This window comes from Tympanuchus pallidicinctus, unplaced genomic scaffold (assembly GCF_026119805.1).
Source record: "Tympanuchus pallidicinctus isolate F22 unplaced genomic scaffold, pur_lepc_1.0 scaffold3, whole genome shotgun sequence".
Classification (NCBI taxonomy): Eukaryota; Metazoa; Chordata; class Aves; order Galliformes; family Phasianidae; genus Tympanuchus; species Tympanuchus pallidicinctus.
This window is the reverse complement of record NW_026294747.1, coordinates 65171230-65185913: the sequence shown is the minus strand read 5'-3', so window position 1 is coordinate 65185913 and position 14684 is coordinate 65171230. Positions and strand designations below refer to the sequence as shown.

General features: G+C 40.8%; 1 protein-coding gene across 2 annotated transcripts in view; it reads left to right on the top strand.

Annotated features, from left to right (window-relative positions):
* Positions 1–2548: 2548 nt before the first annotated feature.
* The window catches only part of XYLB (xylulokinase), an 80634-nt gene continuing 68498 nt past the window's right edge, over positions 2549–14684 (top strand). For both annotated transcript variants that reach the window (XM_052693172.1, XM_052693173.1), the window contains exons 1-8: positions 2549–2658; positions 4593–4675; positions 5568–5637; positions 6727–6807; positions 8751–8837; positions 10226–10354; positions 11672–11737; positions 14020–14092. In XM_052693172.1, coding sequence (XP_052549132.1) covers positions 2614–2658; positions 4593–4675; positions 5568–5637; positions 6727–6807; positions 8751–8837; positions 10226–10354; positions 11672–11737; positions 14020–14092 — 634 coding nt within the window. In that variant the 5' untranslated portion in view covers positions 2549–2613. The remainder of the gene's footprint in view (positions 2659–4592; positions 4676–5567; positions 5638–6726; positions 6808–8750; positions 8838–10225; positions 10355–11671; positions 11738–14019; positions 14093–14684) is intronic.

Below are 14684 nucleotides of genomic sequence, written 5' to 3'. Positions count from 1 at the left end.
CACGTGCCAAGAACTAAATCCTGCAATAAAACTGCAGATAATTTCTACACCTAAATAAGGGATGTCTTCAGTCCCAGTGAAACAACTGGTTTGGGCTTCCTGTAGTGGAACTCGTGCAAGAGGCTTCTGCTGGATCTTTGTCTTATAAACTTTTGCTCATTCACAGTGCAATCACTAAAATTAGTGGATAACAACAGTCCTGATACATTACTTTTAAACAATAAGTATTTATTCTGGCAGAGTGAAAGCTGAGGTTCTCTACAGTGTCTGGAGGTATGGATAAACACAATTGTTAGCATAAAGTACTTTGGTGGATAAGTGCATATTTACAGAAGGGAAAACACTTTTGATGTTACAGGTTCATCTCATTACATAGAACAGCAACTTTGTATTTTAATTTATGATACTGTGGTATTTTGAATTATCAGCACTTGGTTGAACATTGCTGAAAATTCTGATAACAGAATACTGGTGGTGCTAAGTAGAAAAGGGATGACCTTTAGAGAATTATTGTTGTTCAGGTATCTTTCCAGAAGGCAGCTCTAGTGCTCACACTGAGGTGGTTTTTTTTTTTCCTTAAGGTGGAGTATTATTGTTACGTTACATAGAACTTAGAACTGTAAACATTCTCCCACTTAATTAGCAGCATTGCATATGACTGTGAGACTGGCTGGCAAATAGGCAGAAATTCATCTGACCCAACGTAGTACACTTTGATGTTTCTGAGGTTAATTAAAGACCCACAAGATTTCTTATGGGAAAAAGCACAATTGTGCCACCAAGCCCAGCAATGCTAGGTCTAACATGGACTGCCTTAGTTGTAGGGATATCAGCTGTGTACATGCACTATGTGTAATGCTGTCTTGTTTGTGCTGAGCCAACCTTTGCTGATGTACCAATGTGAAGTACTTGTTTGGGATGGAGAATATTTGGCTGTCTAGCTATTTAAGTAGGTAGAGGCCCCAAATCTGCTGGAAGCAAAAGGATGGGTAGCGTTGAAGCAGCTTGTGGACTTCTCCTATGAAGGTGTAAATACTTTCACCTACCATTCAATTCTGTAGCCCACATCCATGAGGACTACAGTCAGTATGGTAATGTTAATTAGTATCAAAGGTCTGGTCTTGCTGTTCCCTAGTTTTTTGGCACCTTTCAGATGATGGGATGATACTGAAGCACAGTAGTTAGGTTGGGGGGGAAATCAATATCATTAGTTAGCTGAGTAGTTAAAATTTACCAGAACAGCTAGAGACCTAAAGCATAGCAGTATTGCTCCTTTGTTATAGCAGGTCTGTGCAAAACTGCAGAAACTGGTTGATAGGAAAATGGAAAAAGCCCACTTTTCCCTTTACTGTATATATGTGCTGTGAGTGATTAATCTTTGCTGTGCCTCAAACTGTTAATCTGTGATGGTGACATTTTGTCCATGCTCTCTGGAAATTTTGGACTCGTCAGTACCAAAACATCAGTGGCACATGAATGCAACTTCACTGATAACAACACAGCTCTAATCCTTGTTTGCTTTCAAGAAACGATTTTAGAGGTTATGGCAATGACCGCCAGTGTAAGCCTTAACACAGAAAGAAAAGCTGCAATGTCAATTTTCCATACAGAAGCAATTAAATCTGGGAGAATGCTGACCTGTTGGGATGAGGTGTAAGAATGACAGAATGAGGTTCTGAGAACATCCTGATGTTCATTAGAAAGACCTGAACAGTAAAAGTAGCATAATTAACTTTCCCATTCTGTCCTTGTGGAATCCTTATGCATTCTTCCACAATAATTTAAGATCTGATAACACTAGGGCTGTTATCCCAATCCTGTAACTTTTCTGTGCTGTTTAAAGCCAAGCATTTCACACAGCAGTCTGACCACTGGACGATCTCATTGCTGAAGGACGGAATTGATTCTTACATTCTCACGATGTAAGACTGCTTTATATAATTTATTAATCCTTTTTCAGTACTTTCCCTGAAAAAGCTTCCTTTTTCAGTTCTAACACCTTCTTTTGAAAGTTGCACAGCTGTCTCTTTCCGAAGCGATTCATCGTTCCTGTGGCTTTCTTTAGGGCTGACTTCCTGGGCAGCCTGGTCTGGTGGTTGGTGGACCTGCACATCGCAGGAGGGTTCAAACGAGATGATCACTGCGGTCCTTTTCAACACAGGCCTGTGTGTGATTCTGTGACTTCAATTTTTTATTTTTATTTATTTTTTTTGTGAGCAACTGTACATTGAAAACAGGAGCGTTTCAAGCCTTCCAATTCCATATCTGTCCTTATTTACAGGAAACATGCAGTAAGATCCACCCAGCCCGATCTCTTCGTGGACAGAGGAATCTCAGCAGCACCAACCGCTGCAATCCTGTGATTTAAAGAAGCGTTACTACAAACCGGGTGACCATTCGACACGCCTTCGCTTTCAGACAGATCGGTGCTTCAGCTTCGTCCAGCTGGACCTTCCCTGATTGCAGACTCACAGAACCTGACGCTGCTCGCCCAGCCGCAGCCGAACACTCATTAACTCGGGTTCACCTTTAAGCAGCCGCTGCGGTGCGGAGCTCCGTTCCGGGGGAAGGCCGGGCTTAAGGCCGCCGCTTCCCTGTCCGGCGGGGTTCGACATGGCCGCCCCCTGCTTCTTGGGATGGGATTTCAGCACGCAGCAGGTACCGCAGGTTTCCTCCTTCCTTATGCGGCTCCGCCGCTGCTTCCTGTGGGCTGGAGCCGGCTGCTCGCGCTTAACGGGCCGTGCCGTGCTGCTCCCCGGGAATTCGGCGCTTCCTCTTCCCGAGTTGGGAACACTGCCTCTTGCTGGCTGTAGAGCACAGGCTGCTGTATATCCGCCCAGCCTTCTGCACGCCTCCATCTGCCTGCGTAAGGTTGTTGGGCCACCTCTTCTAGCGATGTGCTGCTGCTGTTTGTCTGAAGCTGCACGCCCGAACCGGGCTGCATTCCTCTGCCTCTTGTCCTTTGGCCCATGTGGCCAAATCAGTGTTGGTAGAACTGTGCGCTTTAATGCTGAGGGTTTTACAATTGCTGGGAATTCTGGAATTCCTCAATTTTGGAATTGTCAGCATAGTCTGGTGTCAACCACACTGCCCAAATTTGTTTAATTAGCAGGTATGCAAGTAAGTCACTTCGTTATGGCTGTGCTGAAGAGGCATATGCAGGTTACTCGTATTAAGTTGATTATTTTTAAGGGAGAACATAGCAAGCAGAAAGCCAATTAAGCTGCAGCTGATCAGAGCCATGTTAAGGCTAGCACAGTGCACCAACTTGGTAATGAGTGGTGGTAGTGCATAAATGAGGCCCTACATTAATATGGCTAAAATTAAATAACCCCCCCCAAATGCAATGGCTTTGTTACTTGAATACAGCTCTTTGAGATGACGATCCTTGTAGTTATTTTTCAGTCTGTTCGTTTAGCAGCAGCTTGCGTTCTTTCCTTTGTTAAAATGCAGGACATGAACTACATTCTTGCTTTTTATTTGAGGCTGTTAATTTTTTTCTTCATCACTAGTTAAACTTGACAAAAGCTAGAGTGGGAAAGTCTGTGCACCTAGCCAGTGCTTGCAAGAAAGCTCAGTGTGATGGACTTGAGATTGGGATGTTGCTTTCCATTGGCTGCAGAAGCTAAGTGTGCAGCTGTGTAGTGTCTTCTGAGCTTTGCCTGGTAGAGATCAGCTTACTCCCTGTTTAGGGGTTGAGGGAAGATCCTCAAAGTGTTCTAAAGGTCTGCAAAGTTCTTGGATAATCTTGCAGAATTAAGGGATCACAGAATGGCTTGGGTTAGAAGGGACCTCAAGGATTATGAATCTCTAACCCCCCCAAACAGAGGGAGGGTGACCAACCTACATATTTAACACTGTCCCAGTGCCCCATCCAACCTGGCCTTGAACACTTCCAGGGATGGGGCATCCTTATCCTCCTTTCTGGACAGCCTGCTCCAGCACCTCCCCGCTCTCATAGTAAAGATCTCCCTGATATCCAACCTAAATTTTCCCTCCTTCAACTTAAAAGCATTTCCCCTTGTCCTGCCTTTATCTACCCTTTAGAGGAGTTGACTCCATTTCTGCTTATAGGCTCCTTTTAGGTATTGAAAGGCTGCAGTGAGGTCACCCCGCAGCCTCCAGGCTGAACAAGCCCAGCTCCCCCATCGTGTCTTCAAGGGGACGTGCTCCAGCCCTATCACTGAAGATGAGGCTATTAAGAAAAACACACAGAAAATACAACGTGTTTAACCTAAGATACTGTATTCCTTGGATGGATTGGTTACTGTGGTGCAAGCTGGGAATGGGTATCTCATTTACTGTTTTTTCTTTTAGCTTGCACCTTATTTTGGTGTAATTAAAGAGAGAGAGAAAGTGTAGGGGAAAATGCAAGCAAATACACACATTGCTGGATAACTGACATGCTGTAAATTCACACAATGACTTGTTTCATGTAAAATTGTGTCCGTACTTATAGTCATTTGTATGGATTGGGGTGATCTTCTTTCCCTTTTTATCTGTGAGAATTGAGTTACTATAAATGAATTACCAGTGCTATCTAATTATGTTGCTGGACGGTTTTTGTTAACATCCTGTTTTATTTCTTCTAGCTGAAAGTCATTGCTATTGATGAACATCTGAGAGTCATTTATGAGGATAATGTTAATTTTGATAAAGACCTTTCAGAATTTAAGTAAGTTTTTTTTTGTATTTTACTTGGATAATCTCGTTTAGAACTTTGACTATTGAGACAGGTCTGTTGCCTGCTTTGCTCTTGTTGGTATGTGTAGAGGTATGGAAGCAGTTATGCTGCATTTGTGTTTTGTACTTCACAAGTGAAGTTTGTGCCCTTACCTTGCTTGATATGTAAATATGGCAAGAATTCCCCAGAGGAGAAAGAGGAAATAAAAAGACCCTCTCACCCTAAGGCATTACGTGTAAACTAACCAATGTGTATTTTCTCATCTGGGACTTTTGCTGTTAACAGGTGGCTGTTTCTTTTTGGACACAGAAGTAAGCACTGCCTCTGTGTCAGGATGGAATGCTGTGATAACAGTGAATAAATTGCATGAGAGGAACTTCTAAAAGGCTTTTGAAGACAGGTTCAGTGACTCTCAATGTCACATTAGAATGTATAAATTCTGATTTATAGATAAGAATTTACAAATTCCATCCGCTATGGTCATAAGTGTCAGTAAAGTACATTTGCTTACAGCAAAAAACTGAGTTTCATCTTCTAGATTTAAGTCACTAATGGTGACAGTTAGGAAACTTAAAGATAACTGTTACTTGTATGGAGCCAATGAGCAGCATCAGCACTAGAGTCTATCACAGATCTTACACCAGGACAAAAGTCCTTCCTTGCAATTTATTTGCTTTGGCATTGGGTCTCTCTCTAATGCTGTTTCCTAAGAGCTGGCCTTTTTCAGCTTTCAAACTCTGATCTTTTCTTTGCTCCTAACAAAAAAACAAAAACCCCAGACAACACTGCAAGCTCTCTTTAGTTTTAATAAACTTGAAAAACTTTGCTTGATGGGGAAAAATGTACTGAATTTATGAAGAAAATACCATTTTTCCATTTCTAGGACTCAAGGTGGAGCCCACGTTCACAGTGACCGACTGACAGTCACTTCTCCTGTGCTAATGTGGGTCAAGGTATGGACAAGCTGTTATGTCAGCCTTCTGGGAGTATTTGTAGTATGTGGTTCAGCTTCCTTTCTGTTATAAGAAGCTTTGCCTAGCTTTACTGTGGTTGTGCAGCATCCAGGTTGCACTGTCTCTTTAGAATGAACTTTGCTAACTGATTCGTGTCTCAAATGGCAAGTGGTTGAAGAGCAATTTATTTAGTAATTCCCAGTCATCTTGACTGGCATTTATTTTGAAATACAGATAACACTGTCTGCTGTTTTGAAAGCAGTTTCTGCAACTCTTGCTCTCGCATGGTGCTGTTGTGATTTGAATAGTTAAAGACATTTAAAAGGTCACAGAATTCCCAGTTGGTGATCAACAGCAGTTCTGTCTGATAATACAAGAAGATTTGGTAAATTGGTTGCAGGTGGTCTGTAGAAACATAATAAACAGTTTATTTATTAAATTAGTATATGATAATGGTTTCTTGGGAAATTTTGAAGCATTATGGTGGTCCATCTATCAAGAAAGTCTGAGAAATGCAGATCTGAATCAGCTTAAATAAAAACAGATTTTCTGGTTTTAAATTTTAGTAAAATAGAGCGAAAGTAACCTAGGTACTTCAGTGCAAAAATGTACTTTCAGCAGATGCTGGAGTTGGTGATAATGAGGTTGCCTTTTAGCATCCTGTAGGATGACTTGTAGGTTGCACACCATTAAAAATGTCATAGATTTCCAAAAGTAAGAACGGAAAAAGTTAATTGTGTTTTGTAACTGGCTCTCTTAATAGTTGCTTTTAAATGAATTGGAATTTATTAGATCTTCCTTTTATTTAGATTTCAAAGAATGGTTCTTTGTGATTCAGCTAGTTTAAATATTTTTTTTTTCCTCTTTGTGATTCAACTTTCCTTTTATGGACTCTTACTTAGTAAATTAATGTATGCGGCTTCTTGAAATCCATAGTCATTAGCTAATTTGTCATTAGCTAATTTTTCATTACCTGCCAATGAACTCTTACTAGTGATGACATGAGTTTACTCTTTAATCCCAAGGCCTGTGAGTATGCATAATTTGGTATCTCGTTACTGTCGTTCTTGATTCTGTTTGTTCTTGTAGGCTCTGGATATGATTTTGGAGAAGATGAAGTCTTCAGGATTTAACTTCTCTCAAGTCAGAGCTTTGTCTGGTGCTGGCCAGGTTAGTTCATAAAAAGAGAAATCACTCTTAACGTAAACTCTAATGAAGGCATACTATCTAGTCATATATTTCCTTTCAATAGTTATATCATAGGATCACAGAATGGCCTGGTTTGAAAAGGACCACAGTGATCATCTACTTTCACCCCCCTGCTGTGTGCAGGGTCACCAACCAGCAGACCAGGCTGCCCAGAGCCACATCCAGCCTGGCCTTGAATGCCTGCAGGGATGGGGCATCCACAGCCTCCTTGGGCAACCTGTGCCAGTGCCTCACCACCCTCTGTGTGAAAAACTTCCTCCTAATATCCAACCTAAACCTCCCCTGTCTCAGTTTAAAACCATTCCGTGTTATGGTAGATCTTAAAGACATCAAGTAATATCAAATCTTCCATATTAAGCAGCCATTAAAAGATGTGTTACTCAAGGGAGCCTAAAACCTGAAACATATGGAGCAATCTACAGAAGGTAATGGGAGTGGAGGGTGAGACTTACTGATCTAAACAAGTGCACTGTACAGTGCATAAATAGCTGGCTTCCTGTTGTTTCAATTATGTACGCAGATCTGAAGTGGCTGGGATAACTTTGTGCATATCTAGGTGCTTGTAGAAACAGGATAGAAAAAAGAAAATGATTAGCTGAGGTTGCTGAAGGCATAGTAAGGTCTTGTTGAGCACGGTTTTTATTGATTAGGGCAGAGATTTGCCTTTGATGCAGTGAGGACAAATATTCTGCCTTTGCCATGATTTGTTCTGCCGTTTTTAGTTTATTTTTTTCAGATTAATAAACCCATCCTGATAATTAGTTAATTTGCTTGTCTCCTAATACTTTGGTAGTGAAACAAGGAAGCTTTTGCACCTTTCACAGATTTTAAAATTGTATTCAAAGTGAAGAAACCAGCAAAGTCATAGCTAATTCTGACACATGAGAGCTAGGTTATTCATTAAGTAGATCTGGGGCTAATTAATCTAAATTGTTGCTTTGATCTCCATGTATTATTTGCTGGAACAAAGTGTATGAAAATAATAACCTGCATCAAGGCTTTGTTAGGAATTCCTTAGTGGAATAGAAGTTAGAGACTGGAAGGAAAGTGCAGCTCTTTCAAGCAGAAGTAGGAATTGGTTTTCCAAACTGCCACTGTTCCCTTTGCTTCAACTTCTTTCTTCGAATTAAAACCACTGTGCTTCTATAACTTGGGGTCGCTACATTCAGATTCTTTCAGGTAGAGTAGATTTCTTTTAACTGCCACTTTCCAACTCACATTGCCATTCTTCCTTTTCTCTTAAGAATCTTGTCTCTGTATTGCCATTCAGATAGCAGAGGCGTACCAGCGTGCCAGCTTTTGGTCTCAGTTGTCGGCAGAACTGGAACAGAAACGTTGATACAATCTGGATCATAACGTGGGTCAAGAACTGTGGGCCTGGGAGGTTCATCATTAGTGGAACACTGAATGGTGCCTTATAGTTTGCTTTGGGTGATCTAAATATGAACAGCTAGAGTTGTCTGACATTAGAAAGGCTTCTGAGAGTTGGAGGTTAAGCAGCTTATTCAGTATTATGCAGTTGGTTAGCAGTGGCTGGGGTGGGCACGTGACTGCGGGACCTGGGGTCTGTGCAGGTAGAGCCAGGAACAAATTGTCTGTGCAGCTCTGGCTACAGCTGGAAGAGCCCTCAAAAAAACAGCTAATGGCATGGGCTAGTAGTGTGATAACAGCTTCCACTAAAAGTTGCTGTAGTTTAAGGTCATATTTGTCTCAACTCCTATGTTTTCTGGTTTGCTCAGTCTCAAATAGTCCTTTAATATGAGGCACTTGGTTTGAGAAGGTACATTTTCTTTCTTGTAGTTTGGAGAGAGTTCTCTGTCCCTAAGAGCTTCAAATTCAGATCAAGCTGCAAAGTTCATATCCTGGGGGACTATCTCCAACTTGTATTTTTGCACTTCTTACAGCAACATGGAAGTGTATATTGGAAGAAGGGAAGCATCCAGATCTTAAAGAATGCATCACCCGAGCTGCCTTTACATCAGTCACTGAAGGTAATGTTCACACAAGAACTTTGAAAGGAGAGCTACACTGGCCTTTTCCTGGTCTTCATGCATTGCTTTTTCTTTTTTTTTCCCCTGCAAGTGTTTTCTCTGGTTGCATTTTCCTGCAGTGTAAATTGAAATGTACTGGTTATTCCTTCAGCTCCAGAGCTCCTGGCATTTCCTGTTCTCTTGAGTGAAAGTATTTACTGTTTTAAAAGCTTATTGGTGCCAGTAGGCATCCCAGAATCTTTTAATGTCAGAGCTAGAGCCTGTTTGTTCTTTAAACATAACATTTTTGTAAACAACCTGTAAATGTTGTAGGTTTTTTAACCCGTATTAAAAGAAAAAATGGTAAAGAATATTATTGCACCAGAGTTCCCTGCAGTGCTTGAGTTTTCATTAGAAAATATTAAAAAAAAAAAAATTTACACTTAGCTCTGAAATGATAAAGTGGACAGAATCTCCTACCAAATACTTTGTTGAACCTCAGTACTTTTTTGGAGTGAGGGGTTTGATATATTTTGCACGTCGACTTGACAGATTAGTATTTGAAAAATAGGGAGAAAACAGCTTTCCTTTTGAAGTCCTTTCTGTAGTTCAATATGCAGCCGTGTCCTGGGGTGAATCAGGCCCAACACGGCCTGCCATGAGAGGGAAGGGCTTGTGTCAGGAAAATGTTCTTCGCTCAGAGCAGTGGGCACAACCTTGAGCTGCCAGCGCTCACGGAGCCTTTGGACGCTGCTCTCAGATACAGGTTTGGATTTTGCTTGGTCTGTGTGGAGCTGGGAGGTGGACTCAATGACCCATGTGAGTTTCTTTCAACTTGGGGTATTCTGTGAATCTCGGAGCAGTAACAACACTTGAATACTGAAGGAGAGGCATGTGTGTAAGCTGATCTATTAAATGATTAATTTTGGAGATACCTCATGCAGAAATCTTGGAAAGGGAATGAAAATGCTGTCTGGTGATGTGGTAAGCCTCATTGTTTTGCTTAACTATTATGCCAGTCAGTGAAGAGAAATCTGTTAGAAGAGCTCTAGAAAGATCATCTAAGTGTTGAGGGAAGAAGCTTGTCAAAGTGAGTCTGAGCTTGTATAAAACATCCTGGGGCTTTGGCCTCCAAAGGAATGTACAGATATGTTGCTGCAGTACATTCAGCTGCAGGGTATGTGTGATGCACCAGCAGATAAAGCCTGCTGCTTCCCTCAGGTGTGACATCAGGGTTAGGCTTTCCACCACTGGCTGACATACTGACCAATACTGTTTTCCTTTAGTTACTGAGAGGACATCAGAGAACTGACCTGTGAGCTGACTCCTCTGTCTGCTGTGTTGTTATTGTTTCAGTAGGGACTTCTTAGAGATGAGGTGTTATTGTTAAAGAATACTGTTTGTTCCAGGCTTGTTTTGCTGTCAGTAACAGCCCCATCTGGATGGATTCTAGCACAGCTTCGCAGTGCAGCGCTCTGGAGAATGCTGTGGGAGGAGCACAGCGCTTAGCAAATATCACTGGTTCTCGAGCCTATGAGGTAAGAAGCATGACAAGAAAGTCCTCAGCAGAGTCTTGTGACCAAAACCAACTCTATCACATCACAGCAGATAATGATCAGCCGTTAATTATAAAAGAGGCAGTTTTATTCAGTGTTTCTAAAGAAACTCCAGTGATATTATGCTTTGCAGTAAGCTCATGAAGAAAGACGTGGAAATCCTATTCTGTGGAAATTCTCAAGTAAAATTAGGCAAAACACTGGAAATTTTACTTCAGGAAGCAGTGCAGGAGTAAGTTGGATTAAGCTGTTGCTCTTGGCCTGTGGGTCCCCAGATGTGGTGTTCAGTGTCCGTACTTACGGTCTCAGGGTCCAGCTCTCTGCTGGGAGCTCCTGTGCAGCCAGGTTTCCATTGGGATCACAATTCACTTTGTGTTACAGATTTACTTGGGGTTAATGACTCAGTGTTTTGGGATCACTGCTCTAGGCTACTTCTGTAATTTAGATTGCCCTTTTGATGTTCCATGAAGGCTAACAAGCAGCTGTGTTAACCTAAGAAAAGTGAGCTTCAGAAGTTTGGGACTCTATCAGGGAGTGCTCTGTCACTCATCTCATCTTCCCAGCACTTCCCTCTCTTACAACCACGACAAAGAGTTATGGAATGGGAGTGGGGCTGCCCTGCAGGCATCTTTGCACCTGTCTGCTCTCGCTGTTAGTTCAGTAAAGTAAGGCTCTAACCTCCCAGAATTCCCATTCTGGTTTTGAATCATGAAAGGTTTATAGCCAGTGTTTGAAATCAGATTTTATATACTACTAACGGTTTATTTTTAACTTACTAAAGGTTAAGGTTTTGGAAGATCAGTATTATGGGGTTTTTAGTTATTTGATATAATATATGAAGGAAAAATAGTTCTTCTCAAAACTGTTAATATCTTGTACTGATGTTGCTTCTTTAAGTATAAAACTTCCTGCCTGTTCCCACTTACCTTCCTCACAGAGAGGCACGCAGGTTGGATAGCCTAAACCTTTTTAAGAAGGTGAAGGCAGCATTTCAATAGTGTTAATTCCTGAGCACATAATAAGAGTGATTCATTCCACTGAACCGTCACTTCTGAAATTTAAATTATGTATAGTAATGTTTTTTTTTCTCAGATTTTTTTTAAAGGTGAGCAAAATTCTCATAATGAGACCATGTGTTATAGCCTGTTTAGTGCAGATTGCCTGCTGTGCACTGACTTTCATCATGCATCAGACAAATTAAATATCCAAAGTGCAATGTACTGAACTCATTACACAGAGTTAATGATTATTGACTCCATTTAAGGTTTGTGTTTCTAAGCATTTGCATTTCTTTCTCAGCGTTTTACAGGAAACCAGATAGCGAAGATTTACAACCAGAATCCTGAGGTCTACGCACAAACTGAGGTTGGCTCAACTTCAACTTGTACTTATTGGAAATCACAGTTGAAAATCTTTTTAAGTGGAATTTTGTGATGTCACCTTTTTTTTTTTTTTTTTCCTCCCCTAAAAGTATTTTTACTTCTGTGCTTGCTTTAAGATAAAATTCTGTGACTTTTTCTTTATTTTACTTTTTGTGGATTTGTTAGTCATTAGATAAACACAAATCGGGCATCAATTCCTGAATGCTGGTGTAACACAGTGGGCTCCATTGGATCCTAGCTTTTGTGGAGTAAGTTTTATTACAGGCTTTTATTTGAGTGCCAATAGGCTGGTATATATAACAGTTCAAATATGAGTGGTCAGCTAAGCACATAGATGAAATTTTAATAGTGACAACTGGCTGTATGCATCCAGAAGTGTAGTTGTTCTGCCATACAAAGCTGGCAGCCATGCAGATATGCATAGGAAACAACTGCAGTCAATTCTAGATGTTTTTTCAGAAATTTTTCCCTTGCAGGAAACAACTTTGGTTGTTATTACGAATGAAACACATTGTTTAGTTTCCTCCTGATTTTTTTTTTTTAAATTTTTAGAAATCTATATAAATTCCTATACCTCAATTTGTTAAGTCTGCATCTGGCTGTGACTAAAATAGTTTGAAACAAGGTGAAACTTCCATGCAGATGTGATATAAACAAGGGAGAAGTTCGTGTCCTGTGAGTTGAGAATGCCGTACATCTTGACCTATGAAGTCAGACTGCTTGTACTTTTACATTACTGCAGTTCTTGTTAGCATTGATCATAATTTTTAAAAATCTTATTCCTGCATGAAATATTTAATTTTGTGGGGAAGTGAATTGCAAATTTTGCTGCCTATTTTTTTTTTTTTTTTCTTTTTGTTTCATTATATAATTTTTTATGCTGGTAAAGGCTGGAACGAAACGGGACTAATGCAAGTTGATGGTAAGCTTAAGAATAAGTTTGGAGAAAGATGCATTAATGGCAGGGGCAGGGTGGGGGGTGAGTTCCTGGGAACTAGAAGTGCTCAGACTAAGCTAAGACAAAAGGCTGGTGTTACTGATGCCACCTTTTTGGCAGCAAAGGATGTGCAAGAAGCTATGTTCTAGCACAATTGTCTGTGCTCTTAGGAACCCACAAGAAACACTTAGCAGCTTGATAGTTTCAGCAGCATGTGGAAGGTGGATATCTTTCCTCCTCTAGGTCAGCTTGATAAACTAGCTGATTCACAGTTTAACTTCATCCTTTTCCTTCCATTTCAGGCAGCTTGTGCCCATTGGGGCACCACAGAAGGTAGGCCTTTGTTATCTAAGCACAATGTGATATATTCCTGGGGAGAGATGCATGAAGAGCAAGTGCATCATTAAGTTTCCTGGCCACTATAAGTACATTTTTGAACTCTGGCTATAGTACATCCCTGAATGCCATGCGAAGCAGTGGTTTCATGGTCATTAATAACAAAACCCTGTCACTGCTGGCTCATAGAGATTTGATTCTGATTAGTTGTTGGGTGACAATTGTAACTCTTTTGAATTAGAGAGCACAATAAGGAATTTGTTAGCTCTTATGCCAGTTTCTGGGGGCAGATAATACTTGATCCTACCGAAAGCTCAGCAGTAGCTGATTAACTTCGTAGTTCCTGTAGCAGACTTGAAATGGAAGTGAGTTCATGTTGCATCAGTGTTTTGTGTTATGTGACCAGGGCATTTTAGAGCTGGTGCTAGAAGCCCTGCAGCATCTAATGCGCTGTTGGAACATAACCTGAGGGAGAGCAGCGGATACTGATTTAGTTCAGATTACCAATTCCTGGAAGTAAATCCTAGGAGATCTGTCATCTCTGCTGGCATGGTAAGAGTTCAGATGGAGGTGTTGTCAGAGCCTTGCCTTGCAGACCTGCACTCCAGGTTGACCAGTGTGTGTGGCTGTTTCCCCGATCATCCAGTTGTTGTTTTTTCTTATGTTTTTCCTTGAAGTGAGATCTAGAATATACCTCAGTTGTGAATTAATTCATGATAACATAGATATGCTAATATACTTGGTGTATTTTGCATGTTTCAGAATGCAAAACTATTAACAGCTTTTATCATAGGGTTACCTTTAAACTGATGTCTGCCATGTTGCTTCAACAGGAATATAGAACTGAATAATCCTTGGAGGTGTACTTTTAAGTGTATTCTCCCTAACATTAAGCATCCATTAACATCTGCTGCTTCCAATTACTTAAGTTATTTTCTTTCTTTGAAGTCAGTACTGATGAGAATCACTATCTCACTGTTTTTTTCTTTCAGAGGATCTCTTTAGTTAGCAGTTTTGCAGCTTCCCTTTTCCTAGGAGCTTATGCACCCATTGATTACAGTGATGGTAAGTATGTATGGGGTTTTCTGGTAGTGACTATTTAGCAAGGCAAAGTTTGTCTCTCTTCCTATCTGATGTAAAAGTGGGATGAGGTTTCTGGCATTTATTTTTGGTCTTTAAGCTTTAATGACAAGTGTATTAGTTTTTAAGCTAAATTACTCACCTACCAACCCCTATAGGTGAGTCTGTACCTCTAGAGATCATTGAGTCCAAGCACACTGGTAGGCATCCAGGCAGGCCTTCAGTATCTTCAGAGAAGGAGACTCTACAACTTCTCTAGGCAGCCTGTTCCAGTGCTCTGTCACTATGACATTTAAGAAGTTCTTTCTCACTTTAGTATGGAACTTCCTGTGTTCCAATTTCTGCCTGTTATCCTTTCAGTTTGTTGCTACTCTAGATGGTGATGTCAGCTCAACTTCTGATACTTCTTCTTTGGTTTTTGCTTTGGTTTTGGCTTTTGGCTTTGAGTTGTGCAGGACACAAGCAAGATACATACTGTGATTATTTCTCTCACTCTACCCACCATCTAACTGGAACTAACTAGGATATTCTTTTGGAATGAACCAGAGGAAAAGCAAAACCAAGCCACCCTCCCCCC